The following is a 14,916-nucleotide window of genomic DNA, read 5'->3' on the forward strand; positions in this document are numbered from 1 at the left end:
CACACAGACATGCACAGACGGTTGTAGGCCTTTGCACACAGACATGCGTAGATGGTTGTAGGCCTTTGCACACAGACATGCGTAGATGGTTGCAATCCTAGCTCTTTGTCTCATCTACCTGCCTATTTGCCTGCCTGCTTAACACGCCCCCACATACACTTTTTATTTGTTTGTTTTTGTTGTGTTTGAATTTTGAGAAAGGATCTTTGTGTGTAGCCTGGCTAGAACTTGCTTTACAGACCAGGCTGCCCCAGAACTTGCAGTGATCTCGTGACTGGGATTGCAGGCCTGTGTTACTTCCACCCAGCCCTCCGTGTCTGATGGGGCACTTTTTTTTCTTTGTCTTCACTTCTAATTTATCAACTTCAATTGAACAGTCCATAACACATCCACAATAGCTCAACATATGAACACCAACGTACCTAAGTGAGATAGTCCGAACGCTTAGAGTTTGTGTGTATTCCTCCTCCTCTTCTGCAAATGAGGAGCTAATTGTTTTTCTATTGTTATTATTTACAATTTATTCACTTTGAATCCTGTTTGTAGCCCCCTCCCTCTTCTCCTCCTGGTCCCACCCTCCGTCCCACTTCCTCTCCTATACCTCTTCCCTCTCCCACTGATAGGGGAAGTCCTCCTCCCCTACTGACTGTCCCTAGCCTATCCAGGTCCCATCAGGACTCCCTGGATCCTCTTCCTCTGTGGGCTGGCTAGGTCACCCCACCAGAAGAAGTGATCAAGGAGCAGGCAACCAAGTTCATGTCAGAGACTGTCTCTTCCCTCCTTAGTAGGGAACCCACATGGAGATTGAGCTGTCTATGGGCTACATCTTAGCAGGGGGTCTAGGTCCTCAATACATGGTCTTTGGTTGATGCATCAGTCTCAGCAGGGCCCCATGGGCCCAGGTTTTTGGCTTTGTTGATTTCTTTGTAGCTCCTGTCCCTTCCAGGTCCTTTTATATCCTACTTTTTCCATAAGACTCCCTATGTTCTGTCCAAAATGTGGCTCTGAGAGCTAATTGTTTTTCTGGTTCTAACTTTGTCATGGATTTTTTGATTTGGGTAGTGGATAACTATCTAAAAACATATTTGATAGTGGAAGTATAAAACCTAATATGAAGCTGCACAGCTTCTAATTCTAAATGGCTGTTATAACTGTCCAGGTCACTGAGATGCATAGACTTAGGGTCTAGCTAATTAGGTGTGATTTTTTTATTTGCAAGTTTATTTTATAATGAGGTTTATGAGAAAAGTTTAAGGTTGTAGGACAGCAGTACATTAGACTTTCTCCCACATGTCCCTAAAACACATACCAGGATCTGGCCACATCTTCTTGTTAGGAAGATCCTGTTGGAATAAACTAAATGTTTGACAACTGGTATCAGAAGCTTTTCTGTCGTACTGATAGCTAGACACATATTTAAGGCCATTCGGAGAATATTTGAAGGCTCTCCAGAGCAAGGTTGCTAAGTCCTATGTGATTACAGGACATGGTGGCGTGTTCCTGTAATCCCAGCACTGGGGAGGCTGAGGCAGGAGGATCAGTGTGGGGTGAAGCCAGCCAGAGCTCCATAGAGAGCGTCACACAAGATGCACGCACTCTAAGAAATAGTGGTGCTCACCTGTGGGTCCTGGTTAGGATTTTGCGAGGCGTTCTCTCTCAGAGGGCCGCCTGTCAGTTTCCTTAAAAGTCATGAGGTGAGACTTTACTTACGGCTTACTTCGTTTCTCTTGATAAACTCGTTCAGGTTGGATCGAGCAAAGAAAGCACTTAGTTGGCGCTTTACGAAATCCCCCCCACTTAGACCTTTCTAGTAAATTTACATATTTTCTTGTACAACAGAAATTAAGAAGTAATTTTGTTTACAAGGATTGAGGAATTATTACCCTAGCCTAGAAATAGATGTTACAAGGGAACAAATGAATTTCCTAATGGTTTTTGTTATAGCCAATGAAAGGATATTTATTTTTAAAGCTATTTCTGTATTTGTATTTTGAGACAGAACCTCACTGTGCAGTCCAGGCTGGCCTGCAACTCATGGTTCTCTGCTTCTGCCTTGAACTCAGAGATCTACCTGCCTCTGCCTCCTGAGTCCAGGGACTAAAGGCGTGTGCCAGCACCTCCCGGCTGCTACATCCACCTTTTAAAACCATATCAATACTTGTTTTACCTTTTACTTGGTTTTCTAGCTATTATGTCTACAGAAAAGTAGACCATGATCTGGCCATGGTGGGATTTTTCTTATTTTTTATTTTTGTAACAGTTCATTCAGTTTTAGCCTATGGAATGAATATGAAAAACCATGACTTTTAAATTCTTCTCATATGGTACATCCCTACTGCCGCTCCGCTCCCTGCACTTCTCAGTGCCCCCACCCAACCTCCCTTCTCCCCCAGATCCACTCCGCCTCTGGTTTCCATTTAGAAGAGAACAGGCTTCCAAGGACACCAACCAAACGTGGCATAACAAGATAGAATAAGACCAGACACAAACCCTCATGTCAGGGCTGGGCAAGGCAACCTAGTAGGAGAAAGGTCCCAAGGGCAGGCAAAAACGGTGACCTTGACTCTCCTGGATTCAGTTCTGCTAACTGAAACAGTCTGACGTGTGGCCTAGCAGGCTTTCAGCCGAGCTGCAGTGAGTGAATTCCACAGGCGTTAGGATCACACAGGACATGCTGCAGCAGAGCCTTCATTAATCTATGTTGCCTACTTCTGTGGTACTAGTATAGCAAGGAAACATCATGTTAGAGTGTGGAGCGCTTCAGGCTTTTTGAGGTAAAACTGCCATTATGGCTGCACTAAGAGTAGAAGAAAGCAGATGTTAAAGCAGGTGCTGCTGCTCTTTGAGGTGAAGTCATACAGTACAGGCTCTTTACCAGTAGTAGAAAGGTTTTAATTTCTTTTTTTTATGTGCATTGGTGTTTTGCCTGCGTGTGTGTCTGTGTGAGGGTGTCAGATCCCCGAGAACTGGAATTACAGTTGTGAGCTGCCATGTTGATGCTGGGAGTTGAACCTGGCTCTTTGGTTCTCTTAATCGTTGAGCCATCTCTCCAGCTCCAAAAGAATTCTTTAATAGAGTTTTCTTTCTTTCTTTCCTTCTTTCTTTTTTAGAATCACAAGAAGCTGATGAACGGTTGGTAGCAGAAGTGATTGAAAAATGTCCGTCTGATACAGGTTCTAGATCTTCGGAAAATGAAGTGCCACAGGCAACCATTGATTCTCTCTCAGTCAAGGATGTCAGAGGAGAGGCCGAACACGGTGTCAGCAAGATCTCAGTGGTGCGGCCATTTTCAATAGAAACCAGGAAGTACACAGAGGACCCGGTGGCTCTTGGAACAAAAGCAGCCAATGGCTGTGTACCTGCGCTCTCAGGCAAGGCTTTGCCCTCCACACCCGAAGCCACTCAGGACACGCCAGTGATGGAAGGAAGCATGGCGGTTACTTTAGAGGCTTTTCCAGAAGCCGGACAGAAGACTGGAGGCCCCTGTCCAGAGCCAGTGGCCAGCAGAAGCAAGCTAAGAAGGCCCAAGCCTGTCTCCCTGAGGAAGAAGATAGCTGGGGGCGACGCCTCTGAAACTGAAAGGATCTTGGAGGGTTCACCTCTCCCGAAGGCTTCCTCCCAGTCCATTCCCCATGAATTGGATAAGAGCACGCTTCTTAGTGCGCCGATAGGTGCCAGGGCCCAGAAATCTTCCCTTAGCCTTAAAGAAGCTGCTGACATTCTCAGTAATGACACCAGTGATCTCGGCATTGAGCTGCAGAAGGGTTCCGGGAACTCGCCTCTCAAACTTGAGGATGATTTTACAGAAGATGGGGAAAATGTAGAGGCTGGGAATGCCCTTCCAAGGCAGCTTGGCAGGAAGCCTAGTAACAGACTGACGCCCAGCATAGTAAAAGATGGCATCAGTAAGCCTGTGGGTGCTGAGCCACTTGCAGACCACACAGTTCAAGATGCCTCCCTCTCCCAAGCGTCTCCTAAGCTAGACCCAAGTAAATGGGATCACCCCAACTTTAATTCCTTCGGGGGCAGCCCTGTTCTGCAGAACTCCCCTCCCCTCTCTTCCAAAGGCTCCAACCACTTTGGCCCAGATAACTTCGACGAAGCCATGGATCCCTTTACGCCAACTGCAGCTTTGACAAGCAGCACCTTTTGCTCCACCACTGGTAATCATGTTAATGAAACCTTAGACTCACCCAAGAAGGCAAAGTCGCGTTTGATAACGTGAGTGACAGCGGGCGCTGGGCATGTGTTCTGGAGTGCTCTCTGGGAGTTTGGTTTCCATGAATCGCACTCACAAATGTGTGAGACGTAGTGGAACACTCTCTTCTGTGCGTTTGGAATCATCAGAATTTTCTTTTGTTGATTTCTGCCTTATTTCTGAATTCTTGACTTATTTAAGTCATCTCCCCCTACCCTGGATACTTTTTGATTTGAAATAAATCGAGTAAAGATTAGAGGTTTTCAGGAATCCCCCCCAGGAATCACATTGTATACTGAATTCCAGTGTCAGTGCTAGCTCCCATCTTCACACTTCAACTTGCCTGTGTAGGGTCAGTGATGTCAGAAACCCAGAACACTCTCATGGAACAGAGTTGTGAGTTTTGTTGGTGGTAGTGATGGAGTTCTTGTTTCCTGTGTGTTTCTAGTTGTTAGCAAATGTCAGTGATGAGAATTGAGAGTGGTCCAAGTAGCCAATTGAGTCCAGGTAAATCTGCTGTGTGTTCCTTCTGCCGCTTCTTCTCCCAGGATACCGGAAGGTCTTTAGTTTGGGAATTCCCAGGGAAATCCCTTAGGCCATATTCCAAGTTAGGTTTTACATTTGATTCAGGATTACACTATCAGGAAACACTAATTAAATAAAAGATTAAAGTCGACCTGTTTATAACTGTGACATTTTGTAAAAACTGGGTGCAAGGGCCCAGCGACAGGATAAAATGTTGAAAGGAAGTGTATTTGTGGTTGTGGTCAGATTCGCTAGGGAAATAGGGGTGTTTTTCAATGCAGTGGGAAAGACACCAGGCCGACTCCACCATGGGCATCGCTAAGGAACCTGAGAGAGCCAACATGGCGCAATAGGCCTGTCAGACAGCACTCAGCTGGCTGAGGCAGGAGGAGCCTCTATGTCACTGTACCACTTTCATAAGCCTGGTGCCTGTAGAGGCCAGAAAAGGGCATCAGATTCCCTGAGAGCTGTAGTTAAGGACCATGTGAGTCTCCATGCTGCTGGAACCAAACCAGGGTCTTCTGGAGAAACAGCCAGTGCTCTAAACTGCTGAACTGTGTCTCCAGCCCTGCGAGATACTCTTAAACATCGTTTGTTTTTGGTTTGCTTGCTCACCTACCTACTTACCTTATCTATCTATCTATCTATCTATCTATCTATCTATCTACCTATCTTTTATTTATTTATTTGTTTGTTTGTTTGGCTCGGGGTTTGCCTGTGTAGCCTTGGTTGTCCTGGACTCACTTTGTAGACCAGGCTAGCCTGGAACTCACAGCAATCCTCCTGCCTCTGCCTCCCTGAGTTCTAGAATTACAGGCATGTGCCACCACTCCCGGCTAACATTACTTTGTCTTAAAAACACCAGTTTGTGAATTATACTGTAAAGGAAAATATCCCAGGGGTTAAAGAATAGAAATACTAATTTCAAGATCAAGGGAGTCAGGCCATATAGGAAGCAGTTCTTCTAGAGTGTCCCGTACGTTTAACAGGAATAAAGCGATGGGAGTTCCAAATCTGTTCTCGGATTACAGACGACTAATTAAATGGGCTTTAAAAACTATAACTGATTATACAGTCTCCTCCTGACTCTCAAGGCTTGGGGTACATGCTGGGCATGCTGCTGCCTTGGCTCTTTGCCTCCTAGATGCCTGCCAAAACCACAGTACTTGATGGCCCTTCTTCCCAGCTGCAGGCTGAAGGTGTGAGGCTGGTGCTGTTCTGTGAGGTCAGATCTGGGCTCAGAAAGGAGAAACTGACTCAGCACTTTAGATTTAGAACCAAGAAATGGCCACTTCTGAGTCCTGCTATCTTCAACCGGTGGCGTTTCCTATTGTTCTTTGTTTGTTTGTTTGTTTTGTTTTTTTTCTACTGTTCCATTTTTGTAGGATAATTTATTGATCTAATAAATCATACACATTTAATGAAATTTTCTGTACCTGACCAAACTTCTTTTCTTTCAAGAAAAGAGCTCTGGGGTTCTTGTGCAGTGGTAGGATTTGGAGCGAAGAGCCCCTTTGCTTTTGAAAACAGCTGAAGCATAGAGCCATAGTGGATAGACAGGTTTTTGGAAGATGCATTGAAACAGAGACAGTACAACACGGTTAGGATATTGCAGACCAAATAATACAGATGACAAGAAATCATTTTACCCTTCTTTTAAAGCAGAGGCTCACTGGTGAAATTCAGGCTAGCCTCTAGCTTTTGATCCTCCTGCCTCAGCCTGCTGAGTGCTGACTGACAGGCATATTGTGCCACACTCTCTGAGTGTCTTAGTGATGCCTGTGGAGGAGTCGGCCAGGTGTCCGCTCCACTGTCTTTGTTCAGGCGTTGCCTTTGACCCGGTCTTAGGTAGCGAGAGTGTGCTCAGTAGTGAAGTGGTGTTTCTGTGTGCTATACAGTTACGCACAGAGGGGGGTACTTTATCCGTCTCTACTTCATTAAAACTAATGTAAAGGTCTTGTTACCATTCATTTGCCAGGGCTAACAGTCACGAATATGACTTTTTTCTATTTTAATATTTTGTTTGTTCTGAGACAAAGTCTCACTGTGTAGCCCTGGCTGGCCCGGAACTGGCTTTGTATGTAGGTCATCTTGGCCTTGAACTCCCAGAGTTCCACCTGCCAAGTGCTGGACTTAAAAGGTGTGCACCTCTCTGCCTGGCATTAATATGATATTTTTCATTTGTATCTCACATGATATTAAAGAACTGTGCAACTTTTACATCTGCCAGACAAAAGACAAATGTTCTAGTTTTCACATGATTCTTTTCCATCTGTGTGTCTCTTTGCTGTCTCTAATCTTGTTGGTGCACCAGGACTACTGAGCAAGTGAAATTTCTCTGTTTTCTGTTGTAAGTACTTCTGTTGAAGGTTCTGTTTGTCCCCAGGACAGTTGGAGGTCCTCCTCCCACCTCTGCCCCAAATTCTCTCCCCTGCATGCTGGCTTCTGTTTGGCCTTTTTATTTTTTTTTTTACCTTCTGGGTTTTTTTTTTGTTTGTTTGTTTGTTTGTTTTGTTTTGTTTTTTGTTTTTGCATTTTATTTGCCACATCTTAGTCAGCTCAGCCTTGCAATTGTCTGTAACTGAAGGAGTGGAGATTGCTTTTTGCACCTCAGGTGCAAAAAGCGTGTGGCCCCTGTATTACTTAGCATGTGTCATGTGGCACTTTGAACTGAAAGCTGGCTTGGCCCCAGTAATACAGTGTGATTTGATGGGCTGTTCTGCTATCTAATGTTGGGAATAATTAGGGGTTTTTGTTTGTTTGTTTTTGTTTTGGAGGTGGGTAGGATGAGGCTTAGAACAGGTAATAAAATTTTACCAAATAAACTTAAGTTTGGTGACACTTAGAGCATTAGGGAAGGAAGACCAGGAATTAGTAACCTTTTATTCACTGGTAATCTATATACTTGTCTTTGTTTTGTTTTTTTCCATGAAAGGGAAACATTGGAATTTTTTTCTTTGTTGGTTAGAATGAAGTGGGGTTTTTTCTCCTGAATATTTTAAGTTCATTAAATCATAGGAGAATCTGTAATAACTAGTCTTGTGATCACAAATTATGTACTAGTCTAAAAGCGACAGATGGCCAAGTTTCCCTGCGTCCTGGGCATTTATCATACAGTACATGGTATTTTTTTTTTTTTCACTTCACTATTAAAGAATGGTAATGATTTGTTTACTTTTTTCCTTTGATGCTTTCTCTTGGCCATAGTTCCTTTCTGTAAGCACCCAGGTCTAGACTGGAGCTGTCTTTGGAGATTTCTGTGGTATTTTTTTAGTTGCAATAAAGAATTTTCAAAGAAGCTGGCCCAGTGTGGTGATTTTTCTGACGAACGTGAAAACCAAGCGAGTAGAGACCCTCACCCAATGCCTCTCGCTGCTGAGGCTGTTCTTGGAGGTGTTTAGAGTCTCTGAAAGGTGGTTTTTTGTTTTGTTTTGTTGTTTTTGTGCTGTACGGTTCACCACGTGGGGTTCAGAGTTCTGTGTCCAGCAATCCGTAGAACTGAGTGAGGTGGTCTTGCTGGAGAATGAGCCCGCCCGGCTGTGGGTCTCTGGGACTGCTTCGTCTCCACAGCTATGCAAGTGTATGACCGTGGTGCTTTGCGCTTTGGCTTCCGTCCTGCACCCTATGCTCTGCTCCGTCTCATACCCCCAGAGTTGTCATTGGGATTCCAAACCGGCTTGTCTGTTCCTCTCATTTCTAGGAGCGGCTGCAAGGTGAAGAAATACGAAACCCAGTCTCTTGATTTGGATGGGTGTTCTCAGGTAAGTCTGTGCTGGTCGTCAGAGTGAGTGGGTTTGTCCCATGGGGCGGTGTCTGAGTAAATGAGGAAACCAGTTGCTAGATCCTCGGTCTTCTAAACTCATCCAGGAAGGCCCTGAAAGACAAGACATCTTGAGGGCGGGAGAGGTGGCTCACTGGTTAAGAGCACTTTCTGCTGTTCATAGGTCCCAGGTTCAATTCCCAGCACCCACATGGCAGTTCACAAGTATCTGTAAACTCCAGTTCCAGGGCATCAACACCCTCACACAGACATAGATGCAAGCCAAATACCAATGTACAGAAAATAAATAAATCATTGTAAAGACCCAATGACCTTTGTTCCATAGGAATAACGTCATTCTAATGTATCAGCACAGAGTGCAGCTCTCAAGTCAGCAGAGGAGGTATGAAGGATTAGCCCAGCTTCCGTGACAGTGGCCGACTGACTGATAACTGGATAGCTTATTTTTATTTTAAAGCTTAGGCAGCTTTCCAGTTTGTTGGCTTCAACAAAATGGAGGTCCTGAAACTAAGTCTGAAGAGAGACTGAGCACTGGACCCGGGAAAGGGTTCAGAGAGCAGAGAGACATGTTTAATGCCAGACTTCTGTCTGCCCCACCCTGTTAATAATCAGCAATAGATGGCATTATGGCTTTGATTGCTTCCTCCTTGTTATAACTATAAAGATGGAACCCAGGAATTTTTTATGATACACAGACATGAATGTATGGAGTGATTAAGAAACCAATAAAACCTCGTCACAAAAGCATTATATATTATGCTATAAAAGCTTTATTGATTAATTAGTTCAACAGAGTCCGCTTTTGTACATGATAATTTTCAAAGATGCTTTAATTACACTTCTTTCTTATTGTGTGTAAGTAGATTCCCTACCTCCACCATGTGAGTTCTGGGACTTGAACATCAGCCTCGGTGGCAGGCTTCTTTACCTGCTGAGCCATCCCCTGTCTTTGATCAGTCTTATAGATCTTACAATATTTTGAGGATAAGTTTATGCATTAGTAATCATGGCGATAGCCTGACAGAGTGAAACAGTAACACTCAGAGACTTAGTGTGGAAGAGAGAGCTTTTTAAGCAGAAAAGATAGAGGACTTTGTGAGCTGCTTAGTAGGCAGGCGTGAGGACCTGAGTTCAGTCCCCAGCACCTAAGAAAAACTGAGCAGCCGTGATGCCTGCCAGCCTGGGGTCGGGAGCTGGAGGCAGGGCCAGCATGCCCCAGGTTTGAATGGGTGATAACTTTTTTAAAAAAACATTTTACCTATTTTTGAAATTTTCTACATGTACGCATGTACGCAGTGTATTTTCATGTTATTCATCCTCCCACTCCTTTTTCTGTATTCAGAGAGAGAAAATGCTATAAATTTATGACTATTAATGAACATGTTTATGTAGTTTTTTAAAAATGGGCCCTAGGTTATCAAACCAATAGAGTAACTAAATTACATTAAGCAAGTTCAGTATTTAGAATATGCCAGGTATTAATGATAATCATTTGTGATTATTGAGATCATTGGACATTAGTAAAAATACTTACTCTGAAAGTTTTTTAGATGTAAGAGCTTTATACTGTATAATGAGGTGTGAGTACTTGAACAAAGAGGAATATAACCCAAGAAAAATCAGGAAGTCTTATCTCCGAGCTCTTGAATACTTTTATATTTAGATTAGAGAAGCTCCACTTTTGAAATTTCAGTCCCAAACCATAGAAATGGTGTTCTAGAAACAGCAGCAGCATTTCGTGCTCGCCCGACCGAAGCGTTGTCAGTGGCAAACCCTGAGAGAGCCTGGCGCAGCCACAGCCCCACGCTCCGTTCCACAAAAGCCATGGCTGCCCTTATGAAGGATGCTGTCTTTTGCATTTCCCAGGATGAAGACTCGGTGATCTCACAGATCTCAGACATTCCTAACAGGGACGGCCACGCCACTGATGAGGAGAAACTGGCGTCCACGTCATGTGGTCAGAAGTCAGCCGGGGCTGAGGTCAAAGGTGAGCCGGGGGATGACCTGGAGCACTGTGACTGTTCTGACATTCCAAGTCTACCGGAAGCCAGGAGTTTCCTCGCAGGGCAGGCACGGAAGCATAGGCATGCTGAAGGCCCAAGGCAGTCTGCCGGGGCAGTTAGGGTGCAGATCTGGAAGAGATGCATGCGGCCTACCACAGCCCTAGGCACAGACAGGGGGAGGGGTGTGGAGGGCAATTCGGCAATGCAGATTGACCTTATCGTTCTGCATCGGAACGATTGATCAATCTGGAAGCAGGTGGCCTGTACATGTGTCCGACACGTGGCCTTTGGGGATTGCTGTGTTCATTGCCTAGCTTCCAGACATTATAACATGGCAGCTGTAGCGCTTGCCTGTGTTGGCCTTACTCTACCTGTCACTTGTGCCCCGGCAGTTTGCTTTGTACCGTCCTTCAGAAAAAGCAGCGTTGTTAAGGACGTTGATCAGGCCACTTGACTAGTCCAGGAAAGCATTTTTGTCCTGTTTTGCAAGGTTCATGCTGAGACCTGTGAGGCAAAAGCGAGGCCAAGAGAAAAATACTATATTATATGAGGGTCATTTTGTTCTGTTGTTTCTGTTCCTGCAGTGCTGGGATTTGAACCCAGGGCTCTGTGCATGCAAGCCCTGCGCCACCAAGCTGTATCCCTAACCCGTGGTTTTGCTTTGTAGCTCAAGCTGGCCTTAGTTCAGGATCCTGCCTCTATCAGTTGAATGTTTGCAGGTCCACATTATTAAAATTAAGTGTTACAAAGTACAAGATCCTTCTAAAGTGAAGGCCAAGTAAACAAAGGTTTGCTCTTGATTTTTTTTTGCACACTAGCTGAAACTAATTTATTATTGTTTTATAATTTATTTTTATTTCATGTTCATTGTTGTTTTGCCTGCATGTGTCTTTGTGCGGGAGTCAAATTTCTTGGAAGTGGAGTTACAGACAGTTGTAAACTGCCATGTGGGATGCTGGGAATTGAATCCAGGTCTTCTGGAAGAGCAGGCAGTGCTCTTAAGCTCTGAGCCATCTCTCTAGCCCCCTAATTTATTATTATTATTATTATTATTATTATTATTATTATTATTATTATTTGAGACAGGGTCTAGCTCTGTAGCTCTAGCTGACCTCGAACACTTATGTAAATCAGACTGGCCTATGATGTGTCTCGGTCTTCCAGCCTGTCCTCCCCAAGACCTGGGGCTGCCATGCCCTGTGTCTCCCCACTTTCCTTTAGCCACGACAAAACACCACAACCAAGACAACTTCTAGAAGAAAGCATTTAATTTGTGGGCCCATGGTTCCAGAGGGGTAGAGTCTGTGACCAGCATGGCAGGGAGATGTGACCAGCATGGCAGGGAGATGGCAGCAGGCAGCTGTAGCTCTGGAAAATAGCTGAGAGTTTATATGTTGAGACAGCAACCACAGGCAGGGAGAGAGGGAACTACCTAGGAATGGCAGGGCTTTTAAAACCTCAGTTACACCCAAAACCCAGTGACACACCTCCTCCAACAAGGCCGTACTTCTGATCCTTTCCAAACAAATAGTTCCATCAGTTGGGAACCAAGTATTTAAATATCTGAGCTCATGGGAGCCATTCTTTTTTTTTTATCTTTAATTTTTAAAGTAATTAATTTAGTTTTAATTAATTATTAATCGCTTTGTATCCCAGATGTAGCCCCCTCCCAATCCCACGCTCCCTCCCTTATTTCCTTCCATGCCCCTCCCCCAGTCCACTGATAGGGGAGGTCCTCATCCCCTTCCCTCTGACCCTAGCCTATCAGGTCTCATCAGGACTGGCTGCATTGTCTTCCTCTGTGGCCTAGTAAGGCTGCTCCCCCCTCAGGGGGAGGTGATCAAAGAGCCAGTCGCTGAGTTCATCTCAGAGACAGTCCCTGTTCCCATTACTAGGGAACCCACTTGGAGACTGAGCTGCCATGGGCTACAGCTATGCAGGGGTTCTAGGTTATCTCCATGCATAGTCCTTGGTTGGAGTATCAGTCTCAGAAAAGTCCCCTGTGCCCAGATTTTTGGTTCTGTTGCTCTCCTTGTAGAGCTCCTTTCTCCCCAGGTCTTACTAACTCCCCTTCTTTCATAAGATTCCCTGCACTCTACCCAAAGTTTGGCTATGAGTCTCAGCATCTGCTTCGATACACTGCTGGGTAGAGTCTTTCAGAGGCCCTTGGTGGTAGGTTTCTGTCCTGTTTCCTGTTTTCTCCTTCCAGTGTCCATTCCATTTGCCTTTCTGAGTGAGGATTAATCATTTTACCCTGGGTCCTCCTTGCTTAGCTTCCCTAGGTGTATAGATTTTAGTATGTTTATCCTATATTAAACGTCTGATATCCATGTATAAGTGAGTATGTACCATGTGTGGTTTTCTACTTCCGGGACACCGCACTCAGGATGATCTTTTCTAGTTTTCATGGGAGCCATTCTTACTGGTCTCCCACTCCCTGGCTCCCATAGGCTTATGGCCACATGGTCATGTAAAAATGCATTCAGTCCAACTTCAAACGCCCCCATAGTCTTTCAGTCTCAAGACTGTTTAAAGTCCAAAGTGTCTTCTGAGACTCAAGGCAATCTCTTATTTGTTACCCCTGTAACAAGATCAAAACGCAAACTGCATACCATCCAATATACAGTGACCCAGAATCTACATTACCATTCCAAAAGGGAGGAAGGGACACAGTGAGGAAATGGCAGGCTCCGTCCTGTGTCAGATGACAGAGGGTTTTGATGCCTCTTCCCTCCACATGCCCTTCTCCTGAGTGGCTCCACTCCCTGTCTGCAGTGATCCCCAGCGGATATCCCACACCTGAGGCATCTCCAGCATCTTGAGGTCTCGAATGCACTCCAGGCTTCACTTTCACAGCTCCACACAGTGGCCTCTCTCGGCCTCCATGCAGGGACTCCTCTGCCACACAGCTGGCCTCGGTGGCTTTCCCTAACCCCAGAGGAAGACTGCCCAACCCCTTCACTCCAGTATCCTTCATGACTCTAAAGCCAGGACCACGTGGCTGTTGGTGCCAAAGTCTGCTGCTTGCTTGGGATGGCACCTGGCCTCCTCCTCATACTATATCAGCCTAAGCTTTGATTGATGCCTCTCGGGAACAGATAAGCCTTAGGCTTTTTCTGTTCACAGGTCTCAGGGTTAGCTGGCTAGGGTCTCACTAGGAGAGTGGCTGAATACTGTATAGGGGACTTTATTCTACTTCTCCTTACTCTTCTAGCATAAAACATGGCTCCAGTGTTAAATTTTCCAGTGTTCTTTTTCTCCCTAAACTATATGTTTTATATTTCTTTTTGCCCCATTTTCTCATTCTTCGTAGTAATGGGGGTCTCAGATGACACATGGCATGATCAATATTAGCCTGTCCTGAAATCTTCTTTGCCAGTGAAACTAATCCAGAACACTTCACTTTAGCCTCAGGCAGATTTTTACAAGGGCAAAACCAGCCATGTTCTTTGCCTAACCATCCTGAGGATGGTCTGTAGCTGCTAATACTGCTCCCCTCTGAAACCTCTTGAGCTGGGTCTCTACAGTCCGCATTGTTCCCAGCACTGTTGCTCTCCTAGCCCCTGTAGTGTGGCCTCCTAAGCCCCTTTACAATGTTCAGCTGCTTTCCTAGTCCAAAGTCCCACAGGTTCCCACATTTCTCTACTCCCCCCGACACCATGCACATGAGCGCACGCGCGCGCGCACACACACACACACACACACACACACACACACACACACACACACACGGTTGGGTCTGTCACAGCAGGAGCCCACACCCTCACACTGGCTTCTGACTAAGGCTGCTGTGGAGATGAGACTGATGAGTGCCTATGAAATCCCTTAGCATGCTAGTCAAGGACGGAGACCAACCTGGTTCAGTACCTCTTACCATAGGACCCTTGCTGATCACTCCGGAAGAAAAACTCTTGCAATGTCCTGTGTCACCTGTGTGCTCTTAAACTTCATCCACTGCAAGTTTAGAACTGTTGTCTAGACAAAAAAATAAAAATAAAGATTTGAATCTTCGTAAGAAATGGTTTAATTTGTGAGACTTTGTACATACAGAAATGTGAAAGTGGCTACCTGCCACTAGCCCAGAAGCAGGTAGAGGATCAGAACTCTGCCCCCACATCTCCTCTGCTCCCCCATCTTGTTTCCATTTTTGTTGATGTCTATGCTACACCTGGTGCCCAAGATGTCAGCTTGCGAAGAGGAAGGGTTTATAGTAGATTGTGCTTTAGATGTGAAACAGATTTAAACAAACTGCTGTGACAGTCACACTAGTGGTTTAAGTTAGTATTTACTGAAATAGTATTTAAATATTGCAACAAGGAGACTTATTTCTTGTGTGCTTTTTATCATTTTTCTTCAGGGATATAGTTGTCCATGTCCCGTGTCCTCCCCACCCCCCACCTCACCCGATA

The 14,916-nt window shown here is 45.1% G+C and overlaps 1 protein-coding gene across 5 annotated transcripts in view; it reads left to right on the forward strand.

Moving 5' to 3' along the window:
* Tacc1 (transforming acidic coiled-coil containing protein 1) overlaps nucleotides 1-14,916 on the forward strand; it is a 105,842-nt gene that overhangs the window by 69,012 nt on the left and 21,914 nt on the right. For 2 of the 5 annotated variants that reach the window (XM_055593301.1, XM_055593299.1), the window contains exons 3-6: nucleotides 3,111-4,221; nucleotides 7,038-7,073; nucleotides 8,424-8,484; nucleotides 10,371-10,491. In XM_055593301.1, the coding sequence (XP_055449276.1) occupies nucleotides 3,419-4,221; nucleotides 7,038-7,073; nucleotides 8,424-8,484; nucleotides 10,371-10,491 (1,021 nt within the window). In that variant the 5' untranslated portion in view covers nucleotides 3,111-3,418. The remainder of the gene's footprint in view (nucleotides 1-3,110; nucleotides 4,222-7,037; nucleotides 7,074-8,423; nucleotides 8,485-10,370; nucleotides 10,492-14,916) is intronic. The other 3 variants (XM_055593303.1, XM_055593300.1, XM_055593302.1) reach the window with 2 other exon arrangements.

The sequence above is a fragment of the Psammomys obesus genome, unplaced genomic scaffold, assembly GCF_907164565.1.
Source record: "Psammomys obesus unplaced genomic scaffold, mPsaObe1.curated_primary_1811, whole genome shotgun sequence".
Lineage (NCBI taxonomy): Eukaryota > Metazoa > Chordata > Mammalia > Rodentia > Muridae > Psammomys > Psammomys obesus.